We start from the raw sequence: 25,080 nt of genomic DNA, 5'->3' as shown, positions 1-25,080 counted from the left end.
AGCTAGAGTCACCTGGAGAGGAGGAAGCCTCAGTTGAAAATTCCTTCATAAGCTCTGGCACTAGGCAACCCTGCTGGGCATCTTCTTAATTAGTGATTGATGTGGGAGTGCCTGGTCCATTGTGGGTGGGATCATTCCTGAGCTAGTCCTGGTTCTATAAGAAAGGTTGAGCAAGCCATGAGGAGGAGTAAGCAGCCTTCTTCCATGGCCTCTGTATCAACTCCTGCCTCCAGGGCCCTGCTCTGCTTGAGCTCCTGTCTTGACTTTCTTTGGTGATGAACTATGATTTGGAAGAGTAAACTGAAACCTTTTCCTTTTTAACTTGCTTTTGGCCATGTGTTTCATCATACAATAGTAACTCTGACCAAGACAACCATTACTCATTACTTTTTCTTTTAGCAGATATATCTGTGTCATTCTGTGATTTTTTTTTTTTTTTTTTTTTTTTTTTTTTTTTTTTTTTTTGGTCTCCCAACTAGATATTTTTCCCTGTATTTTCTTTTTTATTTTACTAAATTGAAATAATAACTTAATCCACAACTAGTAAAATAAAAAAGAAAATACAGGAAAAAAATATCCCTTTTGTCTGTCTGGTTTGATTGACAGACTAAAATTAGTACAATAATCTAGCTGCTGTAATATTCCAAGTCTAGCATAATTTGATGACAGATGCATCCAGTGTGGGGGGCGTATCCATAAGTGGTTGTCCCTGGTTACAGCCATCTGGACTGGGTCACGGTCCGTCTCAGTTGGCTTGAGCTGTGGTCTTACTAGTCTGTCTTGCCCTTTTACATGTTATTACACTGCTTCCTGCTTGTTCTCAGCAGAGCTCTTGTGTAATGGATGGGTTTGAAGACTGCTAGCTTTTCTGAGATGTTTCTTTAACATCATTGTTTTTATCTTTACTTTTTAAAATCTGCTATCGTTTTATAACCCTTTCCTTATTTGATGCCATCCTTAAGATTTTGAATCCATATTGTCACAGTATTTGAAAAGTAGAATTAATGGTCCTTTTTATGAACTGACAGAAATTACACTTATGGATAGTTGCTCTCATGAAGTGCAAAAGGAAGTGAAGATAAAAAGAGAAGGGAGGAAGATTCAGGAGATTGGATAATGAACTGCTGTGTAATTTTGATGGAAGGTGTAATCTTGTCCGGGGTCATGGTGGTTTGTTGGCATTTATGCTAAGTCTTATTGCCGTAACTTCTACTTCAGAAATTCAGGGTTTAAAACCAAACTCAGTTCCGTTCCAGTTTTATGTATGCTAGTGCAAATGTATATGTAGTCACTATATAGGAATTGTATTCAAGCTGTAAAATGATAATGCTCACATATGCATCTTATATTTCTTAATATGTTTAACCAAATTACCTGTGATCGCTCCATTGCTGTGAGGAGTTCACAAAACTTGTCTAGTGAAATGGAATCCATTTAAATGGATTAGTAATTGTGTGACTCCTTTTTCCAGGTCATGTAATGTTTGCAGAAATAAAGATGGAGAATGGCAAGTCAAAAGGCTGTGGGACAGTCAGGTTTGAATCCCCAGAGTCAGCGGAAAAGGCCTGCAGAATAATGAACGGGATCAAGATCAGCGGCAGGGAGATCGATGTGCGCTTGGACCGTAATGCATAATTTCAAGCATGGTTGGAACATTCCCTCATCTGTTTGTTGACTCTCCTAGTAAAAGTCATTTTTTTAGTAATGTTGTATGCTTACAAATGCTGTAAAAATGAACTTTTAAACTCCCACCAGCTTTTAACAGTATAATGTTGAAAAACATACTGTGATTTTTCTTTTGTTCTCTGAAGTTTGAGTTTTTAGAGACAGCACGTCATTCAGTTTCAATGGATGGACATACCATTTTTAATGAATTAAGCCATTTGTTATTTTCAGTAGTAGACTTTGTCTGTTCTAGTTTCCCCAACCTTATTGTAAGTTAACAGATACTTTTTTTTTCTTTTAAAATCTCTGCTTTGTATGCAATTGTTAAAGAAAAGAAAGGGCTCAGACAAATTAGGATGTGATTTTGGTTTGTTTTAAATTACTTTTCTCTGCTTATAAAGAATAGTAATTAGGTCTTACACTCCAAAGTTGAAGATGCTTTTTATTTGACCTAATGAAGACATGAATTTTTTTCTTCTTGCCCCTGTACCATTCCATCTTTTCCACATAACGCTATTAAACATATCAAATTCCACAGCCCCTTATTCTGTTATTTCCAATAATTCCAAGTTCATATAGAACTGATAAAGTAGCAAGTCCTAAGTATAACACTAGGCAGACCACCCCCAACTTTCGGTCTAGTTTCCAGCCATTAAAATGAACTGCTAAGAACAGAAAGAGAATTGAGATGTTGAGAGAGATGGTTATATAAGTGAGTCCCTTGCTGTTCACTTCTACAGGAGCAGACGCATCCGTAAGTGCAGTTTTAATAAGCCAGGGAAGACCTAGGCATAACATATCAAACACATTGGATCCCACGACGTTAGACATAGCCATGTCTCCTTTACCTGCAGAAGAATAGCATGTTGTTAAAATGTGCACATCAATACTATATTTTATTAATAATCTTCATAAGAAAAACACTGGATACTTTTTTGTTGGTTAGTTTTAGAAAACTGTTATTGTTAGAGCAAGAGTCTTATTGAATTTGTATTTCCTTGGGTTAGTATTTTAAAGTCTTAACATTTATTTAATAATTGTCTTTATTTATTAAACCATTTTTAATAAGGTATGCAGCTTTCTTGTTGCTTTTTATTCTCATTTGACAGTGAATTACCATCTAATGCACATTTCAGGTCAATGGTCTGTGGGGGGTTAGGTTGGTGGAATTAACCTATTAAAAACAAAATGCTTCCCCTGAGTCTCTTCCTTTTTCTTTAACGTAAGTTATTGAGGAAGTTTTACTTCATTTACCTTGACTTGCTTTATGGTAAAAGACCTCTAGTCTTACCTTTTCTTGCAACTAACACACTGCTGACTGTATCTGGTATGCTTGTCCCTGCTGCCAACAAAGTAAGGCCCATTACTGTGTCTGGGATTCCTAGTGTTTCCCCTGGAACAGGCATAGAGACTACAGGTTACAAACCTCAAATCTCAGATGAACCATTTTCTGAAGACAGCTTGAATACTTCTCTGTTCAGGAAAAATATTTACGTATGTTTAGGTATTTGAACCAATATATGCTTATGGTTTTTAGATGGCAAAGTATTGAAACAGGTTGGTGGGGTAACCATGTTAAACACATATTTTTTAATGTCAGATATCTGAAGATATCAAACGGCCAAAGTTCTAGCAGAAAAAGCCTTGTATTTGGCATCCAGAGGAAGCTGTGGGTGTCACTGTTGCCTCTTTTAGACTGTTGCATTTTCTCTTTTCTAGAAGTTACTTTGAGTAGTTTGAGAATTAAGTACCTTACAGCTATTGATTAATATATTGAAATGTGAAACGGTACTTGGCTTACTGTTTTTTTTTCCTGTTTGTTTGTTTGTTTGTTTGTTTTAAGGGAAGTACATCGATATCTGAGGTAGACAGGACCTTTTCCTTTTCTGCTTGAGTCTAACATAGGGTAAACAGTTTATTAATATTTGTATCAAATTGATAGCAGAATATCATTAAGAGAAATAAAACCAGAGGGCACTTAAAAAGGATGGGGGACATGTAAGTGCTCTTTTACTGTTGTATGGAAACTTGTTTAGAGTGAGGACAGAGCTGTTTGTCATCTTAGGGACTCATCCAAGAGCTTGTATTTGATTCTTCTCTTGTTATTTGCCTAACATCAAATGTGTTCTGATTGGGAAAAATTGGATGTGGCAAATATGCAAGCTACCTGGGCATTCTTATCTTCTTTGTGAAAGAGAAAACTCTTGCTTTTGTTCATTTGTCAGCATACAGTTGTAATAAAGTTAGTTATCTGGGAAAAGTCAGCCCAGCTAGTTTCCAGGTAGTAACCATTTCAACTTCCCAGTGCTTTAATTTGTATTGTAATTCTTTAGTCCCAGCAGTGTAAAGACAGCAGTATGTACAGGTTAGTAGCAGAGACAGCAGTATGGACATGTTAGTAGTAGAGACAGCAGTATGTACACGTTAGTAGCAGAGATAGCAGTATGTACACATTAGTAGTAGAGACAGCAGTATGGACATGTTAGTAGCAGAGACAGCAGTATGGACATGTTAGTAGTAGAGACAGCAGTATGTACAGGTTAGTAGAGACAGCAGTATGTACATGTTAGTAGTAGAGACAGCAGTATGTACATGTTAGTAGTAGAGACAGCAGTATGGACATGTTAGTAGTAGAGACAGCAGTATGGACATGTTAGTAGTAGAGACAGCAGTATGGACATGTTAGTAGTAGAGACAGCAGTATGGACATGTTAGTAGTAGAGACAGCAGTATGTACATGTTAGTAGTAGAGACAGCAGTATGTACATGTTAGTAGTAGAGACAGCAGTATGTACAGGTTAGTAATAGAGACAGCAGTATGGACATGTTAGTAGCAGAGACAGCAGTATGGACATGTTAGTAGAGACAGCAGTATGTACACGTTAAGGGATGTCTATGCCCAACTGTGATCAGTAAAGCTTTGCTGATACAAGTGATTTAGGCTTGGAGGAAGGAGATTATTCATTTCTAATGGGCATATTATGACTAAGTGGTAAAACAAAACTTTGGTTCTCATTTAGTCATCTGCATTGTATTTGTCTTACCGTAGCTAAAGCAAAAGGAAACACAGCAGGCACCTCCTCCTACCCCAGACCCCAGTCAGTCTCTATTCTCTGCTGTAGACTAGAATTTACTTTTGTGAAGAACTCTCATGAACCCTGTAATTATAAACATAGTCCATGAGTCATGCCCCAGGCTGGGTCATAGCATACACAGGAAATGTTTTTGGTATGCAACTCACAAAAACATGAATGATCTTGTTGGTTGTGTTATTCAAGTTTTCAAATTTTGTAGTTTTTAGTCTTGTTGAAAAAAGTATGCTCCCAAGACTAGTTTAAATGAATACTTCCAATTGTTCTTAACATGAAATAATTTTGTGTTATTATTAAATCCCATACCTGTTACTGTGACCATCCAAACTAGGATGTACGTGAATGCAGATATCCATAGGGCAGACATGAAAAAGGTTATCACAAAGTAATTTTTCCAAAACTTCCTCCTGCAATCTGGTGTTGTCAGAGCAAGTAACGTAATGACAGGAAGAGAGAGAACCCAAAATATTCTTCTTAAATCTGCTTCTGGCATGCTGAAAACACTTGGTGGATCTGTGGGGGAAAAGTTAAACTTTGATTTTTCTCAAATGTACAGTTATGTTAGAAAGGCCCACTTAGAAGGCTGTTTTGAAATAAGTTACTGTGTGCATTTTTTTAAAGACTGCCTAGAACAGTAGTCTTAACCTCTGGGTCTTGACCCCTTTGGTGTTGAACAACCATTTTACAGGGGTCACCTAAGACCATAAGAAATCACAGATACTTGCATGATGATTTATAATGGAAAAATTATAGTTATGTAGTATCAATGAAAATAATTTTATGGTTGGGAGTTATATATGGGGAACTCCATCAGATGGTCACAACATTGGAAAGCTTGAGAAGCACTGATCTAGAACATCTGAATACTTCATCACTGTTAGTGCTGGTCAGAAGAAACTGAACTAAAACTACAAAGACAACATAAGCTGTCGTCAACATCTCTTAAGCAAGTAGGGCTTGTGTGCTCTGCTGCACTGTGGAATCATTGGGGACTTCATGCTTTGGGGATTGACTTGCTTTCTTTCCCAGCTGTTTGACTCCCCGTCCTTTTCCAAAATGAACGATGCTTGCTCTGTTGTGTACTGATGCATGCTTAGGGAGGTCCACCTCATCCTCATTGAGCCTCATTAGTTACTAAATGCAGGCTTCACAGCTGGTAGAAGGAATCTAGAGGAGGTTGGGGGTTGGGCTTAGCAGTTCCTCGGTGTAGCTGCAGGGTGTGTGCTCTGGGGGCTAAGATGATGAATAAGTAGACTGGATAAAAGTGAGACTGGGCTGTACACTAATGTATATGTCAGTTATGTGAAGGTTGGATCAAATCACAAATATAACTCAAAAGCTTACTAAGACTCAAACAATGTACCATTAATTTAGACACAGATTTTAGCATGACCATTTTGATTAGTTCTTTGGAGTTTTTGTTTTAAATCCTCAGTCTTAAAGACTACTAAAGTATGTTTTATAAAAATAAGTGTCACATGTTAAAAATTTAAAGTAATAAATAGAAGCTTCCTTTTCAATTACTTAACTGGAATTGGAATCACTTTTATAAAAGCTTTTCTAGTTGGGAATGGTATTGTCATATTAAGCATACAAAGCTCATGTTTTGCTTCACACAGCATGTTTAAATCACACCTGCTTTTTTTCCCCATTCTGTTCCTACAAACCATCCCCTTTCCTTTGATTGACAGTTGTCACAAAGATGTTCTTTTTTCTTGGCCAGCGAAAATCCAAGCTTCAACTTTGTCTCTGCTCCCTCTCTGCTCGGCATGGTCCTCCTGCTGCCATAGTTTGGTTCATGTCCTGTGTCACACTGGGTGAGGGTAAGGAACCTAAAGTACAGCTCTGACTTTCTCTTGAATGTCTCATGCTCCTTACAGTGTCTTCCTTGACACTTCTGGACTTCTCCCTGTCAGCCTGCTCTCTTCTCAGCTGCTTCACTTGCATGGGTTGGCTCTGTCTGCAGCATGTGAGCAGGCCTCAGTCCACAGAGCATGCTTACACCCCTGTATCATGTGTGCAGTAAAGTGTCAGTTGTTGCTTCCTGACTACAGTACCAGATTATTGAGTTAAAGCCTTTACTATCCCACAGGACCCAGTTCCAGTGCTCATTTCTCCATTTGCATCTCCCTCTGCCATCAAAGCTTATTCAGTCTACCTACTGTACGAACCATAGTATGAGCAGTTGATGTTTATGGTACTTATTTTTGAAATTTTAGCTGATTTCAGAGACTGGGTCTGGGAGATGGCTCAGTAGGTAAAGTGCTTGGTGCACAGCATGTGAGTCTGAGAGCAGATCCCCAACTCCCACATAAAAGCAGGCAACCCTCGAGTATAATCTCAGTGCTCTGGAGGGCAGAGACAGACAGATCCCTGGTCTAGCCTAGTCAGGGAGGTACAGGGTCATTGATTGATTCTGCTCTCAAAAAATGATGTAAAGTCTCAAAGAATTGAGGAGTGGCATCCAGGGCAGACTTCCGGACACCATGTCTATGTATACTCCCCTCCACCCACATTTAGCTGATCTACAAAAAATGTTAATCAGGAGCTCCTTAAAGGCTAGGACTTTCTTGCAGTTTATCATCTCTGACTCCATAGTGTGTTGTGTAAGCATGTATTAATTACTCAAAATGAGAAGTTAGGTTTTTCTATTGGTTAGATGGAGTAGCGGGCAGAGTGCAGTTGTTACCTTCAGAAACCTGACTAAGACCGTGCAAACTTAGAGAAAGTTGGGAGTAGCCAGAGTCTTCCTGAAATATCCCACTGTCTGTCCTTGACTGGCGACGAAGGAAGAGCTGGCTCTCATCCTCCCACCCCAGCAGGGTCTGCTGCTCAGTTCTCTCCTCCATAGCTTTGGCAAGACAGGGAGAGCAGGGACCGCATGTCTTCATGACATATCGGCTGACCGCAGCGTCACAGCACAGCAGCAGAACATACAGCCCGTAGATGAGCAGCAGCAGCGCTCCTTCATACCTGGGGTGGGAAAATCTGCGTAATTATCTAGAGTAATTCTATTTTCTAACAAAAGCAACAGTAGAAAATCCAAGGAACCATTCCTAAATACTTCTATTTACCCAGTCTTGATTATAGCATTGTTACAAACTCATTAATTAAAAAGGTTGACTCTTTAACAAAAGCAATACAAACCCCATTATCTGACTATAGATTCGAGTACTAGGCACAAAAATGCCTTAAATAGTTGGAGAGTTTCAAACTAAAACTAATTAATGGGGATTTTTCAATTAATTTCTTTTAACATACTGCATTCCTCAAATATTTGATAGTTAGGAAATAATACAAAAACTTTGTGTGAACTATTTAGACTATGTTAGATTTTGGCTGGAGCTTTGCAATTTGCAGAGATTTAGAAGAAAATTGGAGGTATGGGTTATTGTTGGCTTTTGAGGTCTCACTGTAAATAAAGCCCAACTGATCTTGAATACTGTACCCTCGATTGGCCTCAAGTACTCAAGTACATGATCCTCCCACCTCTTGTACTTGAGTTTTGGGGCTTTCAAATCTGTGCTACTATGCTTGGCCCCTATTTGATGATTTGATTGTAGCTTAATTTGGTTTATATTCATAGGAAATGAAAAAATATTCTCAAAAATGAAATTACAGGTTACAGCACCAAGAATTGTCTATGCTTTGGTTTCTTAATTTTCTGTATATTAGCTAATTTCATCACATTAATATTGTTATTTCATAGCAGAGAAACACTTCTCTCTCTGCTGCAACTAAAAAAAAAGTTCCTGATTTCCTTAGTTCCTGTCACAAGTGACAGGTAAATTCTAGGGTTCTTTGCTATACTAGCAGCCTGACTTTTCATCTATCTTGTTTCCTCCCTGTTTGGGTTCTCTGGGTACATACATGTGTGGCCGCATGTTTTATATTTATTTTACGGTATGCAGCATAGGACACCTCGGACAGTTGTTCTCAACCTGTGGGTCACGCCCCTTTGGAACTTGATGGCTCCTATGGCTGGGGTCACCTAAGACCATCTACATACAAATGTTTACACAGTGATCATAACAGCAGCAAAATTGCAGTTATGAAGTAACACAAATTTTAAGATTGGGTCATACAACATGAACTTTATTAAGGGGTCTCAGCAGTAGGAAGGTTAAGAACCACTGACAGGTATGTGTGCCTATTTGGTAAGTTTATGTCTTCCCACCAAGTTAGCAGATTTTTATTTTCTTGGACCTATTAGGTATAGAGATTGTAGGAAAGCAGCAAGCTTTTTTGATAGTGACACAAACATTCTGGGTTGTTAAAGAAGGCTTCAGTTCCTTCTGTTCTGGGAGGATGGAGAAACTGCAGGAGTGGAGGGGCTTTTGCTTGTTCTCCAAGCTTTTATTACAACAGCTGTTTCTAACCAGGGCCCAATAAACAACGGTCTAGTAGAAGAGAGCGCCCACAGTTGGAGTGGCAACAGCAGCTGGGAAAGTTTCGAACAGAGGCCATGGAAGGAGGAGTCCTGTCTCCAGGGGTGGGGGTGGAGGGATGCTAAGAAACAAAGGGGACAGTAGAGAAAAGCAGTCACAGTAGTGAAGAAATTGGCAGAGACTGGAGTAGCTGCTGACCTGACATGAAGGTTTTGGAAAACTACACTACAAAGCCATCAAACTTCAGAAACTGTTTTACACAAGCTGACGTTCTTTAAAGCTTACCAGTAAACTCGGTTGTCAAATATTATGCCAAAAACCGCTCCTACACTAACTGCATACACTGCACAGTCTCGGAACAGGGGCCAGCACGAGAGGGTTGAGACCTGGAAAAGGGTGGGTTCATTTACTGTGTGCATTACAGTGTAAGCCATTCAAGAGCACTGTAGAGTACAATACTGAAATCACGTATTTGCATAGTATGTAAAGAAAAATTGTTTATAAACCTATACTGACTTCTATAAATTTAATTAAGAGATATTTGTGGATTAAATCAACTGAGCGAATGTTTTTCTAGTGGTTATTTGACTGAATGAAATCCCTGTGTCGTAATTATTCATTCCAGGCAGGCTTAGATTTGTCAAGAAAACACATCTTATTGAGTAGCTTTCTCACCATGTTGGATAGGAGGCCACAGGCAGCACAGATGCCAAGGAGATTATAAATTGCAGATCCTAGTATGGTGCTGATACCAATATCTCCCTTTGTGATAAATACACCTGGGAGCAAGATAGTAGAAGCTAAGTTAAAGCAGACTTGAAACTAAAACCACACTGAATAAGCAGCAAGTCAAAGAAAGGAACAATATTTACCCAAGAAGGCGGTAACTAGTTCAGGGGCGGAGCTACCTGCTGCCATGAAAGTTGCACCTGCAACATCCTGCGACAGTCCAAGGGCTAAAGATAAAGGAAGTGGTTACTATTGGCTGACAGTGGCGAGGCGCATACAGTAGAGCTGAGTAAAAGACTCAGAAATTACATCTGCACATTACACAGATACTGAAGCTGGAAATTAAACATTTTGGTTAGAAATAGAGAAATCCTGTATGCATCTTGGTTTCCTATGAACACATTACTTAACATTTCTACAGAAAGGAGGGCTGGTGAGACAGCTCAGCTAGTAAAGACACCATGCATACAAAGCAACATTCGTTCATTTCCCAGAACCCTTGAAAAACATGGAAAAAGATACCTGACTCCACAAACTTGTCATTTGGCTTCCACAGGGGCACCATGACATTGTATGCTCATATACACACATACACAAGATGTCTTAGGGTTTCTATTGCTGCAACGGAACACCATGACTAAAAAAGTAAATTGGGGAGGAAAGGGTTTATTTAGATTTCACTTCCACATTGAAGGAATTCAGGACTGGAACTCAAGCTGGGCTGGAATTTGGAGGCAGGAACTTAGGCAGAAACCATCCATGGAGAAGTGCTTACTGGCTTGCTTCCCATGGTTTGCTCAGCCTGCTTTCTTACAGAACCCATGACTGCCAGCCCAGGATGACACCACCCACCATCACCTGGGTCTTCCTTTATTGATTCCTAATTGAGAAAGTGCCTCACAGCTGGTTCTCATGGGACGCTTTTCCTTAACAGGCTCCTTTTGCTCTGATGACGCTAGCTTGTGTCAAGTTGACATAAAACCAGCTAGAACACAAGATTATAAACATTTAAGGGCCAGTGAGTGGGTCAGTGGATAAGGCAACTGCCACCAAGCCTGCCAGCCTGAGTTCTGTTCCCAGAACCCACGTAGCAGGAGACAACCAACCCTTTAAAAGTTGTTTTCTAGTTTCAACACATGTACCACATCATGGCTCCACTCCCAAACAAACAGATAAGTATACAACAAAAGGAGAGACCACAGAAAGTCAGGGCTGTCGACCAGAGAAGCCGGCTGCCAGCTGTAGGTGAGCTGCAAATGACAGAAGTTCAGGATTCCTAACCCAACTTGCAAGAAGAAAAGGTTCAGTGGTTCTTAAGACAACAAAGCTGGATTGATTTCTTTTTACAGATTTACAACACCAACATTATCTAATGGAAAAGAAGAGGAAATCAGTAATCAAAAAGCCCAATAAATTCTGCATTATGCAATTTACACAAAAAAGTCCTGCCCTGTTATTTGAATAGTTTGTGGGTATCGTCCAGATTTAGAAGCGTCCAAGTCTTTTCATTAAATTGACATTAGGAAGAGTCTTAGATGGCTCTTCCAGTGTTAGGGAAAGAGAACTCTATATTGAAGAAACAATTTGGTCTTTCAGAAATCTGCATTAAGTTTGCCAGTAAAGGTGTGTGTGTGTGTGTGTGTGTGTGTGTGTGTGTGTGTGTGTGTGTGCATGTTTATGGATTGTACATATGGAGGACAATGTCCATGTCAGGTGTCTTTGAGGCTCCTTAGACACCCCCTCCTCCCCAGGCTTGGGATTACAGTCATGGGTCCCTGCGCCTGACATTTCATGTGGTCCTAGGGATGGGCATTCATCCTCAGGCTTGGGTGCCAAGCATGCCATCACCCCAGCCACTAGAATTCAGAATTCTAAGTCCTCTTTCATGCTAACTTTTTACTGTACTAAGGTTTTGGTCCTTGAACTCTGATGTATTTGGTTTGGCCTCTGTCATGGGCAGCAGTGTTTCCTGGGTTTTGCTTGTGAAGACTGGCTGTTTTTTCTTTTTCTTTTTAGATGTGCAGTGGTGTCAGGGCAGCAGATTCCCTGTGAGCTGCCACGTGGGCAGTAGGAATTGAACCCAGGTCCTCTGGAAGAGTAGCCAGTGCCTTTAACCACAGCCTTCTCTTCAGCACCTGACTGGTTTGCTTCCTCTTACATACACATTTCTTCTATGCTGAAACTTTGATTTCTGGCCTCATAAGTTCCTTGTTTGGGGGATAGCAGATTGGATTTTTACAAAACTTACCACACTATTTGTGTTCCACACCCTTTCCAATAACTTTCCTGTTTCTTATTTTAGAAGGGGACTGAGAATGTGGCTCTGTGGTAGAGCACCTGGCTGGCATCTGTGAACACAGACAAGCCCTTTGTGAGCTTTGACAAACTGAGGGCCATGGCAGTGTGGTGATGTTTTCAAGGTCCGGACATTACCTCGGATGTTAGAATTTCCTCAAGTGGCCTCTCTTGGGACATTTGCGTTAGTCCCCAAGACACCACACATGTCCTGCTACCTTGAAACCTCCATCCAGGCCAGACCTCATGAGCCCCTATTGAAAGACAAACCTCCAACATCCGTGTGTTTTCGTCCTTTTGAGTCTTCCAAGCTTAGGAGAGACGTGAGAGAGCAAGCCTTCAGTGATCTTTCACCGTAACTGCAGTAGGCACCCTAATCAGCCACCTGAACTCTGTAAAGCGCCCAGACCGAGGAGCAATAAAAATGACGCTTCTTTATTGTAAGCTACAAATTTTGCGGGGGAATTTGTGAAGTAGCTGTGATCATCTGACTTTGATTGCCCAATACCAACACTAACTATGCCAGACGCTTCTCTGTGTGTCATGATGTGTCAGTAAACAGACGAGCTGTGTCTGTCACCTTATAGTGTAGTGGATGGACAGACACACAAAATACGGGGGTTTTAGAAGCAGCAAGAAGTGAAAATAGAGAAGATGTGAAATGTCATGGGATAAGTAACTTTGGAGGGGAGGTTTCAAAAGGAGGGTGTTACTAAGCGTGTAGGTAAGAATATGGTAGGCAGGTTAAGTGGCTACAGACAGAACCAAGAGTCCCAGAGAGAACAATGGGGTGAGATTGAAGGTACACGTATGACCTTGTGGACCCTAAAGACTAGGGAACTTTCTTCGGAAGCACTTTTTCAGCAGGTTCGGGAAGGCCCAGGTACTATTTTTAACTTTTGGGGACATTTTGGTGTAAGGCATCAACAGGTCCACTAAGGTCATCTGCCATGCGGTGACAACTGTGGGCAAGGGTCAGGACAGTTGGAGTGAGATGACTCAGTCCAGGCTCTCTTCCTTGCCTTGACTATATCACTTAAATATTTGACTTCATCAACAGTGAAAGGAGAAAAAAGTAATGGTTTTTTGAGTTCATGGTGTTTCTTTCATTACATACGGGGCATGTATAAAGCATACATACTTAGCCCTGTCCCGGCAGCTTCCATAGCCTCAGATCCAACTACCTGTATATCAAAACATCTAAAGAAAAATTGTCTTCATTCTGAATATGGACTAGACTCTTTTTTTTCCCCTCGGACAATGAAGTGTAAAGCTATCTGCAGACTGAACATAGGTATTAGTTATTATAGATCACTCTGGAATTATTTGAACTGCTCAGGAGGACAATGAAGTGTAAAGCTATTTGCAGACTGCACATAGGTGTTAGTTATTATAGATCACTCTGGAATTATTTGAACTGCTTAGGAGGGCGGTGAACATGATGCACACACATAATAGATGATTTTATGTGCCAGACCTAAGTGTCCTCAGATTTTGGCATTGTTGGTACCTCAGGAGGACTAAGCAAAGCTTATTTGTCCTAATGTATAGAATGTAACCAACATGTACATAAACAGATGCATACACAGATATGTACACATATTGCTAACTTGTCATAGGATTTTAAAATTGAACAAAAAGGCAAAGTGGATTGCTCTATAATTCAACTTTTCGATTTAGAAATGAAGGCATTATCTTACACTATGACTTTCAGCTTACTCTCATTTTTAACGTTAATTCCTAGATGTGAGTTTTAGAATTTACATTTTACAAAGAATCAGCATTTGCTATTACATATGAGGCACTGGCTTCAATACCTAGCACACCCAAACAAAAACAAACAAACAAATTAAGATCTGGGAGTAAAGAGACAAAGTCAGGTCTCATGGATTGTAAGGACTGTAAATGTAGGAATTAGGGGCAGACTTTGAGGGCAATTTCCATGGCTTCATGCTACTAACACCACAACTAAGTCTATTTGTAACATGTTTTTTTTTTCCTTTGTGAAATGGTCTCCTGTATCCCAGGTTAGCCTTGAATTCACAGTGTAGCCAAAGATGCCATTTAACTTCTATCTCCCTACCTCTGCCAGGGATTGCAGTTCTGCCAGCACATCAGGTTTGTTCTGTGCTGGGGACTAAACCCAGGGGTTTGAGCTTGGGAGCACTCTCCACTGAACCGGTTCCTCAGCCCCCTCTTGCGTTCTCAAGTAGGAGAGAATTACTTACTGGGAAACAAGAGTCTTTGACAGTTTTCTAGTACATTTCCAGGAACTTAAAAGTTAGTCTTACAGATCCTTAGGTGGTGCCTTCCAAAGCCAGTGTGGGAAGACAAAGGAAAGCAGCCATGTTTCCTTTCTGACAGTGCCGGTGCACACTCTGTGCCCTGAAGACTGACTAGTCTTCCCTCAGTGAGGCCTGAAGACTGCTTCATTGGACAAGCTCAGTTTCCAGAGAGAGAAGATGGTGGGCTGGGCTGTATTAAGGTAGGCAAAGCAGTGGTCCTTTGGAATTCTTTTGGTCTCCGAAAGCATTCTTGCGTGTTCCCTGGGCTTTAACTGTAGTTATGGAAAGATTCTGTTAGATGGCTCAATAAAACTTCAAAGGTATTTTTTTCTTCCAAGCCCTATTGTATGGTTGTAAGAATATTTTGTAAAATGGTTTACATCTCTGAACTTTACAGTAGATTGGCCTTGTCTTTCTTGACCTTTGGGTAACATTTTCCTGGGCTGTAGTTTATTATTAAATTGTTCTGTTTTTCTATTATTGCTATTACTCTTCTTTCTATTAATCCGAAAGAGCAACCGCAGTTACTTCAAGCTATAGGAGAGGCGTCCAAGGTATCGTCTCTAGATAGATTCAGGTGCCAACATATTTCATCGTGGCAAAGATATGCCTTTAAAGTTCACCAGGCTCCCCTCAGTGTCTTCTTTCCTGTGATGACCTGTAGGAAAGTCTGTGGCTTTTTAGAAACCTCTATTCCAAGTGGTAAAGAGAACTTGGCTAAAATGGAGACCCAAATTCTGTCACTGTGAACTAATCTAAATTGAGACTCACCATGTCAGATTTTGAACTGAATTAACTCTGAACGTCTCTATAATGCTTTTAAAGCAATGCTTTCCACCAAACTGAGGGCCATGGCATTTTGATGATGTTTTCAAGGGATTGGTGCACAGTGCAACTCCACCAGCACTGCAGTTCCTGCACCTGCATCTCCACAGTACCCAGAGTTCTTAGCTCCTACTACAGAAGCAGGTGCAGTCCAAGGGGTTACAGTTCAGGCCAGAGAAAAGAGCACCAGCGGGGGTTCTGCGGGGCTTGCAGGAGGCTGAGCTCGCCCAACAGGGAAGAGGGACTACTCTGAGTCTTCTTTCTTTGAGAACGCTTTTGCCTCTGTAAATTTCATGAGGCTTAAGGGTGCAGATAATCCCCTCAAACTGTAAACTACTCAAATGTCAGAATTACTAAGGCTCCTAACTTCGAAAGTTAGAGTAAGCTCTACCTAGAATTAAAGCTTGCCTTTTTTCAATCATCTGTCTCTGAAACAGTGTAGAACATAGGCAAACATTAGTTCAAGGCAGAGGGAGTGAAAGTAATTTTTAAAAGATAAAAAGTAAATATTTTAAACACTTTCCTAAAACGTGGGAAAAATTTTCACTTAAAATGTGTTACAACTCAAAGGTGCTGGCATGGGAGAGGGATTAGGTGTCAGAATTGAGTAGCATATCAGGTTAGCATTTAACAAAGGGATCTGCAGTTAGCTTCCTGGAATTTGGCTGAAGCCAGTGACTGTACTGTTGTTGTTTGGCTGAAGCAAGTGACTGTGATGTTTGTCGTTGAGACAGGGTTTCTCTGTGTAGCCCTGGCTGTCCTGGAACTCACTCTGTGGACCAGGCTGGCTTCGAACTCAGAGATCCTCCTGCCTCTGCCTACCAGAGTGCTGGGATTAGAGGTGCAAATGAAACTCTTAAGAGCTTCTCTGTGCTTTCTCTGAAGCAGTTTTAGGAAACTTTGAAGAAGGGTGTTGAAGAGTGAGTGCGTGCAGCTGAGATACTGGGGCAGTGAGAGGACGCTGCTTTTGTTCTGCAATCTGCTTCTATAGAGAAGTGCATCTCATCTCTGTAGTCAGGAGGGTAAATCTTAGTTGGCGTGTTCATGCGTGTAAGCATAAATGTACATTTATATTAAGAGATCACTTTTTGAATTTAGATTGCTAAATTGCAATAGTACAATAGGGGTGTTGATTCAAGAAAGAACCCAAAGGAACTCTAAAAAATAGTGTAAAGTTGCCACATAGGTTATAAGTAAAGGGTTTATACATCTTGTCTTATGAGGCTGTCTGATTTGTTTTTACCCTAAGACAGGCTTCAAGCTGTTGTAATGCACCATAGATTTGGTATTTGCTCTAAGCACATTTTTTTATTAAGTTATTTCCCATCTGCACTTTGATTTTTCCTGGGTAAAAGAGTTGCAGTGGCCTTCCTGGCATATTCTGTAATAATGCATCCTCAGAGTCGGCTCCCTGTGTGCAATTTACTGTTATTTGTTTTTCATGTACATAGGATATAGTTCTTTGAACTAAACTATAATTATCTGTTTCACAGCTGATACACCCGAGGCATACAGATGTTGAGCACTTGCCCCAGAGCTAGAAGCTTGCAGAGTTGGGCCCAGATGTGTCAGTCTCTAAGTTGGACACTTCCAACCATTCTAACAATTACGTCACCACAGCGTGTGGTCATTGGGCTCCCCACCCCCTCCAGACCTCCTGTATGTCATAGAGCTTTACATTGAGCACATGAACATACAGGAGGAAAACACGCGGGCAGGAATAGCCCCAAGCAAGTAAGACACAGCAGTGGGAACATTGCTAGCTCTGCAACAAGCTTGATCGATAGTCGTTGGTGTGGCTTCTTTTAGCTGAAAGGACCAGACACACAGAGGTACCACTCTTCTGGTACTTTACCTCTCTGTCTCTTGCACCCACACCCACTCTTCAGCATCCTCCAAGTCAGGGTCTGAGGGATGAGGACAGTCACATCCTTCAGGTCCCTTGGCTTTCAGGCGACTGACCTTTCGCCTCCCCTTCCAGAGTCCAGGTTCTGCTTCTCGCCACAGAAGCCAGGCCTCCAGTTACAATGGCATGGGCAACTATTCTCCCTGCACACTATGGATTAATTTCACTTTAGACCTTAGTGTTCAGGGAGTCTTCCTGTAACTCCTCCTGTACCCCAACCTAAATGGAAGAAGGAACAGGATTGGAATCCGAGTCGGCATGAGAAGGGGAGGGCGGGGCTGACAGATCGGAGGAGAGGGGCCGAGCTGGCATGGCTCTCCTGTCCTGATTCACACAACTCGAAAAATGGCAGACTGTTCCTAGCTGTCCAGGGGAGATAAACGCATGCTTTCCCAGGGTTGAAGGGCATGGGGAGGCCCTGTGGCTTTTATGACCCTAAGTAGAGAACAAAGAGAAGTGGAAAATCCTTGCTAGAAACCTCTAGTGGCTGCAGCTACAGGAGAAATTGCCAGAATGAGCAAGAACACCTGCTGACCTGGGGGGGGGTGGAGGGGAAGTAGGGGTCCTGCCCTGTTCTCAGTAAGAGGCTCTGCTGTCTACTTCTGACTCGTCTCAATGCTAAGGTGATGGTGTATACTGGGACAGTTCCTCCATCACCATCTTATCAGAGCTAGAGAATATGTGCCAACAGGAATTACACAGGACCATTGAATCCCACAGTACTGTAGAGTAGCTCCATGTGCACTTCAGGCAAAGCAATAGGCCGAGAGGCTAGTCACCTTGGAAAATGTTTACAACATTAATTTACAGCCCTTGGTGGGTTTCTAAGAGTCGAAACCTATTTCAGTAAACAACTCTTGGTTTTCTAATATTCTTCATAGTTCCAGTGAAAGTCTCATACATGTTTTTATCAAAAATTCCAGTGCCCTTGGGCGGAAAATTGCTCACAGGATTGTTCAACTAGAACTGGTCTCCTGAAACAACCATATGATGGTAAATAATGTCTAAAGAGGACCCGTAAAATCACAGTGCATAGCTTGGGCCGTGGACCACCAGAGAGAGTAAGGATCTGCTTCCCACCAGCTGTGTGGTCTCAGCTTCACTTTCCTCAAAGTAAAACCAGTGTATTAGTCCCTATTCTGTAAGGTTTCATGTAGATGAAGCCGTACACATATGTACATGTAAACACATACTCATACACATACGTTATGATATGCTTGGGCTTCCATGACATGATGGCTATCTGTGAGTAAGGGACCGCTCTAGTAGAAAATGGAGTATTCCTGGGCTGTCCCACGGACTGAGTTATTACTCATCAGCTGAGGAATTGGGTGGAACTGTACAGCTCCGCTTATTAAGGAGCACAGAGGAAAGGCATGCAGTCTCCAGAAGCCCGCCCATGATGGAGACAAGCTGTACCGACTGATTCCTGTTGCTGGTGTTGCCGTTTGAATGTGCGTATGGCAGGCCTGGAAAGAGGAAAGATGAGACTTTGACAATGAACACTGTTTCTACCTCATGTTGTTGGCTGTCATTTTGACGCTCAAGAGCTGAGTCAAATCTTAACAGCTGAGGAGGACTGGCATCCTGTGGGCATCCATTGGCCACACAGTCCTAATAGCTACCCTGTTGTGTTGACAACAGTGATTTTCTTGAGACACACATGTTAGCTGATGATGCAGCTCTACAAGTGGTATAGTGGCAGTCCTTATGACAGGAGGATGGAACCTCAGTGAAGAATATATGGAGGGCACGGTCTAGCATCCAGTGTAGCAAGCCATGTCTCCTGCAGGCCTGGAAGTTTATTTTGTTTGTAATTCTCACAGGCAACCTTTGTAAACAGAATTCTTGCTGGGTTTGTTCTGTCAGCTCAGCCGAGTCATCGCAGCTTACAGCGAGGGACAAAGCCATGTGTTACATTTTCGGCTCTTCACGTTCTAATTAAATGCAGTACCGACGTGAGAGTGAATATATTTAGAGTTAGGATTATGGAAACACACACATGTCCTCAGTGTGTGAGGATTGACTAAGTTTGAAAAAATGACGTATTTCTATGAAGATGAGTTTGGGGGTCAGGGATAAGCATAGAAGCAAAGAGTGCAAAGAAAGAGTGGCTTTGGGGGCCACCAATCAGATCTTTCTGGATAAAAGGTCACAGAATGAAAAGCCGAAACGGACTTTCTGACTTTAAATTGTTTCAGCTGCAACACCACGAATGCCCTCAATATAAACGGAGATGACAAGCCTTGGGAACTTATGCCAATATTAATATCTGTACATATTTTTAAAGTCTTGAGAAAGCTGGTAAGAAAAATTCCTGTCCGCCCCCCCCCCCCCCGCCCACCAAATGCAGACAAGAAATCACAAAAGTAAGTAAGGCCATGATTGTCAATAAACGTTCAATAAACCTTACTCACGGGAGAAATACGGGTTTTATAGCATGAGGTTTAGTCGAACATAGGAGAGATGTTAAAGGTGATGTTCATCTCCAGGAGTGGACGCTGCTGAGATCATGGAGGTTGTAACGGGCGCACTCTTTGTGGGATAGTCCTGACAATAGCGATCATAAGTCTTACAAATGTATAGCTTTGCCCTCTGATCAGAAATAATCAGGGAAGTGTGCAGAGAATTTATACTGTACAGGCATAATACTATTTAAGGCAGTTCTATGAGATTAATCGATTGAAGTGACAATTTTTTTACTGGACACTGTAATAAATAAAGTCCAGGGTTAGTTTCTCAGATTACTCAGGCTCGTGAGCCCCTATGCTATGGTTAGAAGTCATGGCTTTGAAGAGACCAGCAATATGGGAAAATGAAAGACCCTTAGTAGGTGAGTGGATGATAGTAATACTCAAAACGCTGATAGAAGAGACTCTAGCAAAATGGTATGGTTAGGGATTTGGGGGGATCCTCAAGAGATGCAAATGTAGGCGGGTTTACTTTTGTTGCTGCATTTCACTAAGCAAAAATAATGTGCTAAAATCAGCTAACATTAAAATAGCAATGTATTTTCAGCATTAAAATATAATACAGGTATAAAGTACACTTGTACCTACTTAAATATTAATAATTATGATAAACTGATTATTATTAACAGTTCATCTGCCATTACAGGAGCTGTGGTACTTAAACCAGCTGCAGCCATATGAAAGGGAGGAAAATAACATGCCTTGCATTCCAGCAGGGTGGGGTGTGGGAGGATGGGAAAAAGAGTTTATACTCGATTTATACCTGTGTGTGTGTGTGTGTGTGTGTGTGTGTGTGTGTGCGCGCGCTCGCGCGCTCGAGTGTGCGCTCGTGTGCTCGAGAGCGCTTGTGTGCAGACACGTGCTGGAGTGTGCTGGTTTCTGTGTATGTGTGCACATGTGTTTGTGTATATATGTGCAAGTATGTGCATGTTTGTGTGTGTACGTGTGCATATATGTGTATGTGCATGTGTATGTGTGGAATGAAGTTAAATGTGCTACTGTTCTGTTCTCTGTAGTCTTACAAAAGGTCACAGCCCTTAATTTTGCTTTTGCTGTGGAATAAAGATTCTCAGCAGTTTCATCAGCTCTGAGCGAGGCTGCGGACCTTGGTGGTTCTGTGTAGATGGATAGCTGTCATTTTTCCTGCATCCACAAAGGCCTAGACTCAGAGTTCCGGGAAATCTATAGTGCAACAGGCTTTAAGTATCTGATTTTATTTTCAGAAACGACTAACACTTAGCGTCCAAGGTTATTATTATCTGATAGCTGAGGTTCCTTTACATGGAGTTTACAATTTATTAGTTCATGAGTTTCAGCTCGTTTAATGGGAGGATGGCAGTAAAGGAATAGGGAGAAAGGAGGTCATTGGCCACATCTGCTTATCACCCAGTCTCAGAGCCCAAGTAAAAAGAGTGTGAGATAGAAAACAGTGAGGACCAGACACCCAGTGTGTTGGGCACATCAAGAACACCAGGGCAAAAATCTCAGGGCTGTTCTGAGGTGCTGGAGCAAAACGAAGCCGTCTGGAAGCAAGCAGTGTGTTCCTTCTGCCTGGGCTCCTAGGATGAACCCCACAGGACCCCAGGACAGACATCAGTGCCCTGCCACCAGCTGAGATGGACAGAGCTGTTACCAAACTGAAAACAGATCTGATTGCTCCCCTGGAAGGTCACAGGAGACCTTCCCAGCAACTTACAGTCACTGATGATTTCCAGGGAGGGCAAGAAGTACTTGTCGCAGACTATGGAGATCGCCATGAACATGTAGAGGGTAATGAGGAAGTAGATCACGATACCTCCATCTATGCCCTCCTGCTTGGTGAAGAAGCCTTCCGGAAACTCCGACGCCGGAGAGACGGCACACTGCGTGCTGTTTCCTGCTGAGGAAAAGGAAACCATCGCAAGATGTTGGAGCCACACATCTCAAGCCCACATATGCCCAAACTGGGGTACTTGGGAAGGATATGGAGACGTTGGTTGAAATGTGATACAAAGCCTTAGATGGTCTTTAAAAGAAATAAGCTGATAGAGGAGAGTTATTTCTAAATGGAAAGAATGTTCTGGTAATTTCTCCAACACTAGGACATGGAGCCCTGCCCTCTTGGTCTCTGAACTACAGCAGGACAGTCTTGAGAACACACTGGCTACTCAAGAGGGTTTCCCATCCTCTGCAGCCTGAAGCAGATACAGCAGGAGTCGGGGGTGGGGAGGGGGCATGGACATTTCCCTCACCATTCCATATCTAGCTGTGGGACTGGGGTGTCTGGACCCACTACCACCTACCTGTGTCCCTTCGGAGGCGCGGGGGCAGGGAAACACCGCGGACAGGCAGGTATGCAGAGACCCAGACGATTCCCATCAGCAGGACCCTTCTCGTCCAAGTTGGGCCCCATTTTGTCCGCATTTCCAGCGTGTTCGTGGCAGTGTGTGGTTCAGGAAGGGAGCAAGGGAGACTCATGCTGAATCATGTGAGGAGTCTCCTTCCTCCCCAGGGCCTGAGGGGGGAGGGAGGTCACAGCTTAGGAGGCCAGTAAGGGAGCCCAGCCTAGCTCTCTCAGATCAGGAGATCCAAGTCCTAAGGAGGCTGGAAGGAGTTAGGGAGGGGCGCAGATAACACCGACTACAGCTGTTTCCATTCCGGACCCTGATGGCAGGCCGGGGCAGCCTGCAACTGTGCTCATGCGGGACCTATTGATATCTTCACACTGACACTGCCTTTGGCTTCCTCTAGGTTTGTGAGGACCTGGGTTAGCTTGATGCTGTCCCCTCCCCGCTCCCTTCCCAACAGCCGTTTTTTTTGGCTTCTAGGAATTACTGCATATGCCCTCTCTCTGCCTACCACGGCACGGTTTGTAGTTATATTTGGATCGCTCGTGTCCTCCTACAGTTAGAGCCAGAGACAGGAAGGTCAATTAGGAGGTGACTGGAACAGTTGAACCGGGAAATGAGGGCGGCAGGAACGAAGGCAGCAGCTCTGGGGATTGAGAGCCGCCCACAGCGCCATGAACTATTAAGGAGACAGAATAGATGCTGTTTGATCATAGATCGGCTGTGCTATTTTGCCAGAAGGAGCTGCGTAAAATGCTAATTGGACGAGGCGGACAGCATTCGAATAAGTTCTGTAGCTTGCCAAGATCCTGAAAACCTGTGGCAGAGGGGCAACCTGTGGCTGATGGCACAGGGTCTGGAGGAGACCTCCAGGGTTGAGTTCTGGCAATATTCATTAGCTGTGTGACCTTAGGCAAAGTACTTAACCTCTCTGTTCCTCCCTTCCACTATCTGCAAGGCAGGGATTGCCTCTATTTTGGTTTGGTGTGTACTGCATGACAAATATAGCCTTCTGAGGACAGTTTCTTCCAGGGGGCCACTCTTCTGTTAGTCTGTCATCATGTACTTCTTGGATTGAGATTAAAAACTGCCGTGGAGAAATTCTGCAGCTTCGCAACTGTTATGGTTCCTTTGCTTTGTACGTAGAATCGGTGCACCGGGAATGTTTCATATGCACGTATGCAATTATCAAATAAGAAATTCACGGATGAATCAAAGGGCCAAGCCTTTGATGTACAAACCGGTGCATCTGGCATCAGAACGAGTGAGCTGCTTCTGGCTGTTCACGAACTTGTGCCATTTAAAACCCACCACAGCCCAGGGAGGCTTTGCTGGGAACCTTCCTGGTGTGAACCCCTCTGACACTCCTGACACTCGGCTGTGGTGCTGAAGCTAGGGCGCCGAGTCATCTGATAATGAACTAGAGGAGTCTGTCCTCAGCAAGTGGGGCAGATCTGCCCATGTACTCTCGGAAGCAGAGCCAGGGAAACGGGCCGCTGGGTGCTGAGTGCTTTGTCATCTCCCCCTCAAAACCCAACACACAAAACAGCTTACACAATAAAAGCATCGCTCACAGTTGGAGTGTCAGCAAAACAGAAATTTCAACACACATCAAACAGGCTAAGGGAAAAAAAAAAAACAAGGAAGCAAGTAATAAAAGGTACAACAAGCTCCTGCTTGACACAGAACAGAAATCTGCAGCACATCGTAGGCCCGCAGGGAACACTAGTTGGTTGATTAAAGAGCAATGATTCTTAGGAACAGTCCCAGAAACGTGCAAGTCTAAATAGAGTAGTCAATTAGACATGAATTTACCAAGAAAAAAAAAAAAAAAAAAAAGGACATGGGTAGCTAGGCTTGCTTTAAAATTTATTATTTCATTTGCATCAGTCTTAAAAATCTGTAAAGCAAGCCACAGATAAAGTTACTCAAGGTAGGTGTACAGCTCTGGTTATTGTATAAGACAAAGATACATAAATACCCAAGGTTAGGAAATAAAACTTTACAGCCACCCCAGGGGCACTGGTTACTTGAGTGTGTGTGTGGTCAGCAGTACAATGCCCCTCACCGGAGCCATCTTCACGAACGTGTCCATCAATACTCTGTGCTGTTTGGGCTGCGGGCCTCCTCTTCCCTTTCTCACTACTAACTTATCAGTTTCCCATGGTCCCCATCCTGCATCCTTGCGGATTGTCCCTGTGTTCTCCATAGTGCCGCACGCAGCTGCATGCGGAGGAGGCTTCCTCATACTCAGGCCCTTTGTCCAGGCAGATTGGAGGTGGGGTGTCCTCAGGAAACACACGGTGGGGGGAGGGTGCCGGGTGTCTGGGGGGGGGGCATCTGCTGTCTGTGAGCAGCCTGTTCTGCAGACTGGAGGCTTTTGAGTGCTACAGTGTTTGCATTCACAGAGACAGTTTCTACCAGCTACGCTCTGTACCCAAAGGCCAACAGTTCAAGAGGAAGCATGCGTGGTTCTTTCCCATCAGCCACTGCTTCCCCAAGGGAGTTACCTTCCTCCAAAATAGCCAATCAGATTAAGCATGATTTGAATTAGCTAATTTATATCTGATAGGCTATGCTCAACTGCACTGGCTGTTCCTTTTGAAGGCCAAGTTGTCCTAGCTAGGGACAACCTCTTCACCTTGCCTCGTGAGAGTCCTGACATACATGATCTTGACTATTCGATAGCTTCCTCATCAACTGGCAGAAACCGATGCTCCAGGCTTGCCTTAGAGATCAGCTCTTTCTTCCAAAATGCTTACTTTTTTTTTTTTTTTTAAAGAAAGCATTTCAAGGGCACGGTCTAGGGAGTGGCCAGACGCTGCCGACTATGATCGCCCCAGTTTGAACCCTGGGAGCTATATGGTGGAAGAAGAAACTTTACTCCCAGATGTTGCCTGCTGACTGCCACATGTATGTTGTGGGACAGGCATGTGCACACAAATAAACGCAATTAAAGCAATTAAAGAAGCATCACGGGATTGCCGTCTAAGTGTGTATGTTGTTAGAGACTATTATTGCTATTTTTTTTCCAATCTCTCTTCTTTCTCTGGCTCTCTCTCTGTCTCCCTCCCCACCCCGCCCTGCTCTCCTTATC

The 25,080-nt window shown here is 42.6% G+C and overlaps 2 protein-coding genes across 5 annotated transcripts in view; one reads left to right on the top strand and one right to left on the bottom strand.

Annotated features, from left to right (window-relative positions):
* Positions 1–2,173, top strand: part of MYEF2 (myelin expression factor 2) — a gene marked incomplete at its 5' end in the record, with an annotated part of 33,459 nt that extends 31,286 nt beyond the window's left edge. For 3 of the 4 annotated variants that reach the window (XM_080930807.1, XM_080930809.1, XM_080930806.1), the window contains one exon: positions 1,472–1,671. In XM_080930807.1, the coding sequence (XP_080786933.1) occupies positions 1,472–1,635 (164 nt within the window). In that variant the 3' untranslated portion in view covers positions 1,636–1,671. Of the gene's footprint in view, positions 1–1,471 lie in introns of all 4 variants that reach the window. The other variant, XM_080930808.1, reaches the window with a different exon arrangement.
* SLC24A5 (solute carrier family 24 member 5) lies at positions 2,173–22,059 on the bottom strand (the record flags this gene model as incomplete). Its single annotated transcript, XM_080930805.1, has 9 exons — positions 2,173–2,513; positions 2,957–3,058; positions 5,064–5,270; positions 7,447–7,730; positions 9,431–9,531; positions 9,821–9,924; positions 10,018–10,101; positions 21,353–21,532; positions 21,939–22,059. 9 exons carry the CDS (start codon positions 22,057–22,059, stop codon positions 2,191–2,193), a joined length of 1,506 nt encoding a protein of 501 aa, XP_080786931.1. The 3' UTR covers positions 2,173–2,190.
* Positions 22,060–25,080: the final 3,021 nt, after the last annotated feature.

This window comes from Micromys minutus (genome assembly GCF_963924665.1).
Source record: "Micromys minutus genome assembly, chromosome: 17".
Taxonomy (NCBI): Eukaryota; Metazoa; Chordata; class Mammalia; order Rodentia; family Muridae; genus Micromys; species Micromys minutus.
This window is presented reverse-complemented; position numbering and strand designations above follow the sequence as displayed.